At 45.9% G+C, this 11,671-nt stretch overlaps 1 protein-coding gene across 4 annotated transcripts in view; it reads left to right on the forward strand.

Annotated features, from left to right (window-relative positions):
* sema3e (sema domain, immunoglobulin domain (Ig), short basic domain, secreted, (semaphorin) 3E) overlaps window positions 1-7,032 on the forward strand; it is a 52,324-nt gene extending 45,292 nt beyond the window's left edge. Inside the window, exons 6-18 of one of the 4 annotated variants that reach the window (XM_029696510.1) lie at window positions 63-179; window positions 2,489-2,631; window positions 2,780-2,894; window positions 3,011-3,080; window positions 3,180-3,324; window positions 3,898-4,123; window positions 4,364-4,455; window positions 4,582-4,623; window positions 4,857-5,023; window positions 5,270-5,340; window positions 5,572-5,705; window positions 5,803-5,879; window positions 6,635-7,032. In XM_029696510.1, coding sequence (XP_029552370.1) covers window positions 63-179; window positions 2,489-2,631; window positions 2,780-2,894; window positions 3,011-3,080; window positions 3,180-3,324; window positions 3,898-4,123; window positions 4,364-4,455; window positions 4,582-4,623; window positions 4,857-5,023; window positions 5,270-5,340; window positions 5,572-5,705; window positions 5,803-5,879; window positions 6,635-6,662 — 1,427 coding nt within the window. In that variant the 3' untranslated portion in view covers window positions 6,663-7,032. Of the gene's footprint in view, window positions 1-62; window positions 180-2,488; window positions 2,632-2,779; window positions 2,895-3,010; window positions 3,081-3,179; window positions 3,325-3,897; window positions 4,124-4,363; window positions 4,456-4,581; window positions 4,624-4,856; window positions 5,024-5,269; window positions 5,341-5,571; window positions 5,706-5,802 lie in introns of all 4 variants that reach the window. The other 3 variants (XM_029696512.1, XM_029696508.1, XM_029696509.1) reach the window with 3 other exon arrangements.
* The last annotated feature ends 4,639 nt before the right edge of the window (window positions 7,033-11,671 follow it).

Genomic DNA, 11,671 nt, shown 5'->3' on the forward strand with positions numbered 1-11,671 from the left:
TGTGTGTGTGTGTGTGTGTGTGTGTGTGTGTGTGTGTGTGTGTGTGTGTGTGTGTGTGTTAGGAGGAGAGCTGTATATCGGCCTGTATACAGACTACTGGGAAAATGATGCAGCTCTGTGTCGACTGAACAACCAAAGCTATACACGCACTGAGAGAGACAACAGACAACAGCTCAACGGTCAGTGGCCAGGAATTAATGGTTATCTCTTTATTACTTTCTGTTTGATCTCCGGTACTCACCCACACTTACAGTGCCTTCAGAAAGTATTCATACCCCTTGACTTATTCCACATTTTGTTGTGTTACAGCCTGAATTCAAAAGAGTAAAACATTTTTTTATCTCACCCATCTACACATAACCCCATAACGACAAAGTGAAAATATGTTTTTAGGCATTTGGTTACTCTAGTAATTAAACCTTGAGTAACTGAAGCCCGCGGATATGGATAATCATTCTTTACCCCGTCCTTACATCTGGTGACAGCGGTGGTTCTTTCAAGACTGGAAGCTAACGAACTCCGCCGGGTTTTGGACTTTCTTAACTGCATTTGGAGCTGATTTGGAGCTTCTCCCTATCTAGCTTGTCGATGTACTGGAGTTTCCCGACCTGGTTGGTGGTTCTGTGCTAAAGAGTTTCATCGTGAGTGACATCAGCAATGTTTATGACAGCAGGACTTCAACATTGGTTACTGTGACTACTTCAAGCAATGTGGGACCCTTGTGCCTGTATTTTGCCCGTTGTCTACATGCTATTTTTACTAGCTAATGTTAGATGACCATCTCTGAGTGTTAGTTAGCTAGCTGGCTAGATAGTAGCTAGCTTTACCTCACAAGTTCTGGACAGGAGGAGTTCCTACATGCTAACTGTGGGTGGTGTCATTTGGGGAAAGGAAGAGATCGAAAAGGAGACTTTCGGTGGTGTACCTGTGGGGCCTTTTGCCGAGGCATTGCAGGCTTGGCCAGTGACTGGAGATGACTGCTGTGGAGCAAGAGGTGCCTAGAGCACTACGGCGATGGTAGCACACTACAACATGGGCCTATCAACAACCTCCAGGCCACCTGACATACTAGTCATCATTCACTCATTGAGTGGGCATGGACCTGAAGGAACACACACACACTAGCTTAAAAAAAAGAAAGAATGAAGATAATTTCATACTGTGCTGTTGTGTTACTTTCTGTGAATATTCTAGTCAGGCCTACATGTCATCTTAATGTTGTAGCGATATTGTTGTATGTTGCATGTTGCATTTAGAGAGACTCTATGTTTCTTTTGCAAAGGGAGTACCGTGGGACCATAATTGGAAAACTTTCATTTTTATACCAGATGCTGGGGCTCTGGGGTATAAAGATCAGGGGTTGCTGGGGTAGCTCTAGTTTAGAGTTTGGTGCCAAGTGCCAGCTCTCAGCTCATATTATTTTTCCTTCATGTAATTTGTCCATTGAAGTTGTTTGGTTTCTCTAATAATTAAACCTTGAGTAATATCTGAAGTCGCAGTGTCCATGGACAATCGTTCTTTACCCTGGCCTTACACTAGTTAGCATTGGCTCACAAAACTACCTCTAACTTCCATCATACTGCACACAGAGACATAAAAATGGTATCCATACGACTTCATCTGACTCTGGGTAGGTAGAAAAATTGCTTAATTGCCAGAATCTCGCGTATTAGGATTTTGACAATGAAGCCCTTTATCTACTTCCCCAGAGTCAGATGAACTCATGGATTCCATGTGTGTCAAATCAAATCAAACTTTATTTGCCACATGCGCCGAATATAATAAGTGTAGACTTTACCGTGAAATGCTTACTTACAGTACAAACCCTTAACCAACAGTGCAGTTCAAGAAGAAGAAAACATTTACCAAGTAGGCTAAAATAAAAAGTAACACAATAAGAATAACAATAACGAGGCTATATACAGGGGGCACCGGTACCGAGTCAGTGCAGGGGTACAGGCTAGTTGAGGTAATCTGTACATGTAGGTGGGGGCGAAGTGACTATGCATAGGTAACAAACAGTGAGTAGCAGCAGTGTACAAAAGGGAGGGGAATTGTTCAGCAGTCTAATGGCTTGGGGGTAGAAGCTGTTGAGGAGCCTTTTGGTCCTAGACTTGGCGCTCCGGTACTGCTTGCCATGCGGTAGCAGAAAAAACATTCTATAACTTGGGTGACTGGAGTCTCTGACAACTTTATGGGCTTTCCTCTGACACCGCCTATTATATAGGTGTACTGGGCCGTTCGCACTACACTCTGTAGCGCCTTACGGTCAGATGCCGAGCAGTTGCCATACCAGGTGGTGATGCAAAGCATCATTTTAAAGTAACACAAGTATTTGCAATAATATTAGTATCAGTGCCTTTTCACATGCTATATTGTATATGCTCTCTACATAAATGTAGAAGTATGATACATTTTCCTGGCAGCAAAGTGAACTTTGTAATCCTGCGGTCACATTCTCTTTCTGAAACTGTCATGTTTCCTCTAGAGCCTAAGTTCATTGGGTCGGTGGTGATTCCTGATAACGATGACAGAGATGATGACAAGGTCTACTTCTTCTTCACGGAGAGAGGGATGGACGCAGAGGGGGTTAACAAGGCTGTTTACACCCGGGTGGGACGGGTCTGTGCGGTGAGAACGGCACAAATGCTCTGTTCTATCCTGCATGCCAGCATATCCATATACTGTATCATGTCCTCCCTTCCTTCGCCTCCTTCCAATTCTAATCTATTTCCTTTCCCCCTCTCCTCTCCCCTCTCCCTCCATCCCCTCCCTTCAGAATGACCAAGGAGGTCAGAGGATGTTGGTGAATCGTTGGAGCTCCTTCCTAAAGACCCGTCTCATCTGCTCCGTGGCTGGATCCAACGGCATCGACACACACTTCGACGAGCTGGGTACGGCTGTGTGTTCGTGTGTGTTTCCTAGAGAAGGGGATACACCTATAGTACTTTCACTTAATGGAACCCTAAATCTCTCTCTCTTTCTCTCTCCCATGTGTGTTTCATTTCAGAGGATGTATTTGTGTTGAAGAACAAGGATGAGAAGAATCCAGAGATATTTGGCCTCTTCAGTACTACAAGGTCTGCTGAGAGAGTCACGTGTGTTTTTTTTTTAAATGTACTGGTATATTGTATTGAATATCTTCTCTCTCTCTCTATCTACACCCCTCCCCTCCTCAGTGCTGTGTTCCGGGGCTATGCAGTGTGTGTGTACCACATGAATGTTGTGCGAGCAGCGTTCAACGGCCAATTTGCACACCGGGAGAGACCAGAGCACCGCTGGACCCCATACAAAGGCCGGGTCCCCTACCCACGCCCCGGATCTGTGAGTTGCAACCTACAGCTACAACATCTACTGACTTATCAATAGACTCTACATTACCTGATTGGCTCTCCATACCCGATAAGTAAGGATCCATGCACTGCATAGTTGGTGCAACACAAGAAAATGGTAGTTTAGGAATTTGCTTAAGAGTTGCACCTACATTACAGCAAACTCCATACTGTATATCCAAACAATATACCTTCAACAATGTCTTTCAAAAATGTGACATTCCAGCAGCAGCATTGTACATTCACAGCACTCCCCTTATGCCTGTGTCTGTGGCAGCTGCCCTTTGCAGAGAAAGAGTGTTACAGGTCGTTAAACAACATTTCCTGTGAATGTCAGAGCTACTGTAGCTGTCTCTGCAGGTCGCATCAGAGAAGAGGACAATCAGTGCTATCATTATACTGCAACATACAGCTTCAATAGTAACCATTCGAGTCTTTGACAGTGTAATGCTATTTTCTTATTCATATGTTTCTTCTCCCCCCTCTTCCACTCTCTTCCTCTCTCTCTTTCTCCCTCTCTATCCTTTTTCCCTCTCCATCTCTTTCCCTTCTTCTCTCTCTCCAGTGTGCCAGTAAGGTGAACGGTGGTGGATTTTCAGGTTCTAAGGAGTTCCCTGATGACGTTCTGCGTTTCGTGCGTTCCCACCCCGTCATGTCAAGCCCGGTCCTGCCCCTCCACAAGAAACCTGTCCTACTGCAGACGGAGCCAGGAGGAAGGAGACTAACCCAGATTGCTGTGGACCGCGTCCAGGCCCAGGACGGACACTACCACGTTCTGTACATAGGCAGAGGTACGCACACTGACACTACACTATGATCATCCAGTGCTGTGTATCACCAAGGTTATAGCTCCCTCCACTGATCACATACAGCATTACAATCACAATCTACAGGAAGGTAAGATTGGCCTACCAGACAGACAGGCACTGACATCCCAAAACAAAGCCTTTGACTTTCTTCTATTTGGATGTCCTGGGTGGTTGTATTGGTGAAGGTGTTATATTTACATCACTTAATACTCTCTCCCATAGACGACTCTGTTGTGTTGAAGGTTATCAGCATCTACAACAAAGACACAGACACCATAGAGGAAGTGCTACTGGAGGAACTGCAGGTGTTCAAGGTACTGTTGTTATTTAGCGCCACCATATGGAAAAATATGGCCATTGCATCAATTACACATTCTTGGCACTCGACAATTTCATTTGTTTGTGGAAGATCAAAATGTTTTCATGTTATTTATTTCTAGGTCCCTGTGCCAATAACTGAGATCATCATATCTGCAAAACGAGTATGACAACTACTTATCATGTTAAAATCTTAAGTTAATAACATAGTTACTAACATTGTTTTGAAGCATGGCTGTTTAAAACTACAGTATCTTCATCTAGCCACAAGATGACAGTGTATTGATTTACTGAATGTCGGGAAATATAATGACAGTACAAAAACGATTTATGATGTTGATATTTACAAAAATGTGTACCTCTGTTAATTTTGGTCCCTGTGTTGTTGTTTTCATAGCAACAGCTCTATGTGGGTTCTGAGGTGGGTGTGGCTCAGGTGAGGCTCCATCAATGTGAACTGTACGGGTCAGAGTGTGCCGACTGTTGCCTAGCCAGGGATCCTTACTGTGCCTGGGACGGACTCACCTGCTCACGATACTACCCTGCTGGGGTCTACACCAAGAGGTGAGACAGAAACACACACCTCATACACAAAGACACACAGGCATGTACAGTCACACACAGACATATGCACATGTGCACAGTGGCGCAGAGGCATCATATAGCAATCATTAGCACCTCTATCCTCCCTAATCCCCTTCTTCTTTCTCATCATCCCTTCCCTTTCTTCCCTTTGATGCCACTCTGTCCTTATCTCACTTTCCCAAATGCCCATTTAACACCCTCCATCACTCCCCCTCTCTCTCTCAGCAGACGATTCAGACGACAGGATGTTCTCCATGGCAACGCTGTACAGCTATGCAATGGGCTGCAGATTGATGGTCAGTCTGTGTGTTTGTGTGTGTGTGGGTGGGGGGGTGGGGGGGAGGAGGGGGGTAGAAAGTAATTACTCCTTGGCCAATGGCCTTTGGCCTGGCTGAGGTAACAGAAAGGTCACTGCTGAATTGTGTGCGTGTGTGTGTGTGTGTGTGTGTGTGTGTGTGTGTGTGTGTGTGTGTGTGTGTGTGTGTGTGTGTGTGTGTGTGTGTGTGTGTGTGTGTGTGTGTGTGTAGGGGAGAAGTATCAGGGTGCGGAGGAGAGGCAGGTGTATGGGGTAGAGAATAACAGTACTCTACTGGAGTGTACCCCTCGTTCTCTACAGGCCAGAGTTCTGTGGTACATACAGAGAGGTCCAGACAGAGAGAAGGTGAGAGAGACATATATACATACACACCACTTTCCTCCTTTCTTTCTTCCTTTTCCATCTCTCCTTACCTCCCCTCCCTCTTCTCTCCCTCCCCCAGGTCAGAGGTGATGAGAGTGTAGTCATAACGACCCACGGGTTGTTGTTCCTGATTGTGCGGATTGGGGACGCTGGCATGTACGTGTGTCAGACGGTAGAACACGGCTATGTCCACACCCTACTGACGGTCACGCTACATGTGCTGGGAGGGGAGAGGGTCAGTGCCCTGATACACAGGACAGGGGAGGAAGGAGAGGAAGAAGGGGAGACCACAGCAACCTCCTGTCACGTTCCCATAGATACCCCTCCAGACTACCACACTGGTTCCAATTCTGACCCCACTTCCAGACTACCAGGAGCCCTACCAGGGTCCTCCCTAGCCCCCGCTCCAGCTACCTCTCGGCTGTGGTACAAGGAGTTCCTCCAGCTTATAGGATATCGGGATACACAGCGGCTGGAGGAGTACTGTGAGAGGGTCTGGTGCTCAGAGAAAAGACGCAGGAAGACCAAACTTAGATACACCCAGCCACTAGGAAGAGGAGAGAGGAGGGCAAGGGGGAGGGGAGAGCCACACAGATCCCCCAGACACACCATGGACACCTGAGAGTAGGGAGAGAGAGGGCAGAACAACCACACACACACAATGGTGTGTGTTAGTTCCTGCTTTGAGTTTAGTAGTGGTTTAGAATTGATTAACTAAACTGGACATTGTACTGTATTATTGTTTTACTGTATAGTTGGTAAAGTTGATGATGTACGCAAGTATTTCCTACTATACTTTATCAGTTAGTTTGATGTGACATGTCGGAGATTGAGAACATCTAGATGAGTCTTTCTCTCTCTCTCTCTCTCTCTCTCTCTCTCTCTCTCTCTCTCTCTCTCTCTGCTGTCAGTAGTGATGCTACAGATGGGGGTTCATAATAACCATAGCAGAAGACAATCTACGTCGCCATATTTTCCCTCCCAAATAAGGAAGAACGCCACAGTGACCATCCAAGCATGTCATTGGCTAGACAGAGGAGCCTGTCTCATGAATATTCAAACCTATTGGAGGAAATCAACCATTTTATATTCTGACAGCATAACATTGATCAGGTTTCCATTACAATCCCTCTTTTATATGGAGTCTTTTTTGAAGTCTTTAAATTACATTATTCAGCACTCATCATCATCATGAATGTTCTCTTACTAAGAGTTTTAATAATGAACAAAAATGTAAATACAACATGTAAAGTGTTGGTCCCATGTTTCATGACCTGAAATAAAAGATTCCAGAAATGTTCCATACGCACAAAAATCTTAATTCTCTCAAATGTTGTGCACAAATTTGTTTACATCCCTGTTAGTGAGGACTTCTCCTTTGCCAAGATAATCTATCCACCTGACAGGTGTGGCATATCAAGAAGCTGATTAGACAGCATTGTCATTACACAGGTGCACCTTGTGCTGGGGACAATAAAAGGCAACTCTAAAATGTGCATGTTTGCCACACAACACAATGCTACAGATGTCTCAAGTTTTAATGGACTGTGCAATTGGCATGCTGACTGCAGGAATGTCCACCAGAGCTGTTGCAAGAGACTTTAATGTTAATTTCTCTACCATAGGCTGCGTTCAACATTGTTTTAGAGAATTTGGCAGTACATCCAACCGGCTTCACAACCGCAGACCACTTGCAACCACGCCAGCCCAGGAACTCCACATCCGGCATTTTCACCTGCGGGATTGTCTGAGACGAGCCTCCCGGACAGCTGAGGAAACTGTAGGTTTGCACAACCGAATAATTTCTGCACAAAGTGTCAGAAACCGTTTCAGGTAAGTTCATCTGCGTGCTCGTTATCCTCACCAGGGTCTTGACCTGACTGCAGTTCAACGTTGTAACCGACTTCAGTGTCTAAATTCTCAACTTTGATGGCCACTGGCATGCTGGAGAAGTGTGCTCTTCATGGATGAATCCCAGTTTCAAACGTACTGGGCAGAAACCCTTGTGGTTAGAGCGTTGGGCCAGTAACTGAAAGGTTGCTGAATTGAATCCCTGAGCTAACAAGGTAAAAATATTTCATTCTGCCCCTGAACAAGGCAGTTAACCCACTGTTCCCCGGTAGGCCGTCATTGTAAAGAATTATTTGTTCTTAACTGACTTGCCTAGTTAAATAACTGGCAGATGTACTGTATGGTGTCGTGTGGGCGAACGGTTTAATGGTGTGAACAGAGACCCTATGGTGGCGGTGGAATTATGGTATGGGCAGGCATAAGCTACAGACAACAAATACGACTGCATTTTATCAATGGCAATTTGAATGCACAGAGATACCGTGACTAGACCCTGAGGCCCATTGTTGTGCCATTCATCAGCCGCCATCACCTCATGTTTCAGCATGATAATGCACTGCCCCATGTTGCAATGATCTGCACACAATTCCCGGAAGCTGAAAATGTCCCACTTCTTCCATGGCCTGCACACTCACCAGACGAGTCACCCAATGAGCACGTTTGGGATGCTCTGGATCGACGTGTAAGACAGCGCGTTCCAGCGCCAATATCCAGTAACTTCGCACAGCCATTGAAGAGGAGTGGGACAACATTTCACAGGCCACAATCAACAGCCTGATCAACTCTATGTGAAGGAGATGGGTAGCGCTGCAAGAGGCAAATGGTGTTCACACCAGATACTGACAGTTATTTTTGATCCATGGCCCTACCTTTATTTAACCCCCCTGGAGTCGATGCCAGCGCCACCGCGGAAATTGAATTAGAATAATAAAACATCTGTCTGCCGCACTTCCACATCTGGTGAAAGATGAGAGAGAGAGAGCGATGTTTGTCAGACCATGAGACATCCCAAAAATCTGTCTTCTTACAAAATCCCAAGGACAGCACAACACTTGTCTGAAGGTTCCCTGGGTCCAAACATCATTAGAAGAATTTATGGAGACTGTTTAGTGCCAAAAATAAGGGTCTAAATACATGCAGAAAAATAACAAAGGTGTCCTGATCTTTCTAATAATGCTCAGATATAGGACAGACACTTAAGAACAAACTTCCTTTAGATTTCTTTTTTTGTGACTGTCTGTTGTTCCATGTAGTGAATCTGTTATTCAATGCGTTTGTACGGGCTAATAGCAGTAAGGCCCAAAATATGTTTACATTTACAATTACATTTACGTCATTTAGCAGATGCTCTTATCCAGAGCAACTTACAAATTGGTGCATTCACCTTATGATATCCAGTGGAACAACCACTTTACAATAGTACATCTATATATTTTTTGGGGGGGGGGGGGGTAGGGGGGGGTGGAGGGTTAGAAGGATTACTTAATCCTATCCCAGGTATTCCTTAAAGAGGTGGGGTTTCAGGTGTCTCCGGAAGGTGGTGATTGACTCCGCTGTCCTGGCGTCGTGAGGGAGCTTGTTCCACCATTGGGGTGCCAGAGCAGCGAACAGTTTTGACTGGGCTGAGCGGGAACTGTGCTTCTGCAGAGGTAGGGAGGCGAGCAGGCCAGAGGTGGATGAACGCAGTGCCCTTCTTTGGGTGTAGGGACTGATCAGAGCCTGAAGGTACGGAGGTGCCGTTCCCCTCACAGCTCCGTAGGCAAGCACCATGGAAGCACCAACTGGAAGCCAGTGGAGTGTGCGGAGGAGCGGGGTGACGTGAGAGAACTTGGGAAGGTTGAACACCAGACGGGCTGCGGCGTTCTGGATGAGTAGTAGGGGTTTAATGGCACAGGCATGGAGCCCCGCCAACAGCGAGTTGCAGTAATCCAGACGGGAGATGACAAGTGCCTGGATTAGGACCTGTGCCGCTTCCTGTGTGAGGCAGGGTCGTACTCTGCGAATGTTGTAGAGCATGAACCTACAGGGTCGGGTCACCGCCTTGATGTTAGCGGAGAATGACAGGGTGTTGTCCAGAGTCACGCCAAGGCTCTTAGCACTCTGGGAGGAGGACACAATGGAGTTGTCAACCGTGCTGGCGAGATCATGGAACGGGCAGTCCTTCCCCGGGAGGAAGAGCAGCTCCGTCTTGCCGAGGTTCAGCTTGAGGTGGTGATCCGTCACCCACACTGATATGTCTGCCAGACATGCAGAGATTAATCTGATCATTTATTTTTATTTTTATGTTGAAACTATATAGCTTAGTAGAACCCCCTCATTCTCTCCTTCCACCCCCAACTCTCTCTCTCTCCCTCGCTCTCGCTCTCCTGTTGTCACTCTACCTCCGAATCAAGGATTGTCATCTAGGAATGTTCCCTTTTTCTTTCTCTTTGTCTCTATATCTCTCTGTCCCTCACTCATGAATCTTGAGGAGCGTAAGTGGGGAGGACCTCAGTGCAGCTGATTGATCATGGGTTTTTCTCACACACACACACACACACACACACACACACGCACACACACACACACACACACACACAGAGCTGAGGATGAGTTCACACAGCTGATCTGTTCCACTAGCTACCATAGCAACGGGCTATGAACCCCTTAACCCCTCTCCCTCTCGCCACCTCCCTACTGCAACACAGCTACCCTTCTCTGTGTCTTAGCACAGTAGCACTGTCACTCAGGTACAAGCTGTTGCACCATAACAGTTTCAGCTTAAATGGCCTTCATCAGACCTGAAATGGTGCAGGAAAAAGCACTCAGCAGCAGCATTTACCGTGAGGAGGTTGACACCCTTAGCACCCAGCCCAGCATATAGACCCTCTACAGCACCCGGTGGCACAGGAAGGCCAAGAAGATCATCAAGGACCTCAGCTACCCGAGCCATGGCCTGTTCACCCCGCTACCGTCTAGAAGGCGGAGACAGAACAGGTACATCAAAGCTGGGACTGAGAGACTGAAAAACAGCTTCTATCTCCAGGCCATCAGACTGTTAAACAGTCACCACTAGCCAGCCTCCGCCCAGTACCCTACCCTGAACTTAGTCACTGTTACCAGCCAGCTACCACCCAGTACTCTACCCTGCACCTTAGAGACTGCTGCCTTTGTACACAGTCATTGAATACTGATCACTTTAATTATGTTTACATACTGTTTTACCCACTTCAGTATATTCTCATGTTGAGAATGTCGCTGGAATGTAAATTTGCAGTTTGACGGGCTCCTGACCAATTCTGCTAAAAAGCACTAAAATGGCTGTGCAGCGGCTACAAAACAGCGCCCCCTGTCTGTCATCTAGGGCTAATGCATACAGTTGAAGTCGGAAGTTTACATACACTTAGGTTGGAGTAATTAAAACTCGTTTTTCAACCACTCCACAAATTTCTTGTTAACAAACTATAGTTTTGGCAAGTCGGTTAGGACATCTACTTTGTGCATGTAACAAGTAATTTTTCCAACATTTGTTTACAGACTATTTCACTTATAGATATATTTCACTGTGTCACAATTCCAGTGAGTCAGAAGTTTACATACACTAAGTTGACTGTGCCTTTAAACAGCTTGGAAAATTCCAGAAAATGATGTCATGGCTTTAGAAGCTTCTTATAGGCTAATTGACATCATTTGAGTCAATTGGAGTTTTACCTGTGGATGTATATCAAGGCCTACCTTCAAACTCAGTGCCTCTTTGCTTGACATCATGGGGAAATCAAAAGAAATCAGCCAAGACCTCAGAAAATTGCTCCCAAGGTTCATCCTTGGGAGCAATTTCCAAATGCCTGAAGGTACTATGTTCATCTGTACAAACAATAGTATGCAACTATAAACACCATGGGACCACGCAGCCGTCATACTGCTCAGGAAGGAGACGCATTCTGTCTCCTAGAGATGAAGGTACTTTGGTGCGAAAAGTGCAAATCAATCCCAGAACAACAGCAAAAGACCTTGTGAAGATTCTGGAGGAAACAGGTACAAAAGTATCTATAACCACAGTAAAACGAGTCTTATATTGACATAGTGGTGGAGTGGAGAAGGCTGTAGTAGAGCAGATT

Source organism: Salmo trutta, chromosome 17 (assembly GCF_901001165.1).
Source record: "Salmo trutta chromosome 17, fSalTru1.1, whole genome shotgun sequence".
Classification (NCBI taxonomy): Eukaryota; Metazoa; Chordata; class Actinopteri; order Salmoniformes; family Salmonidae; genus Salmo; species Salmo trutta.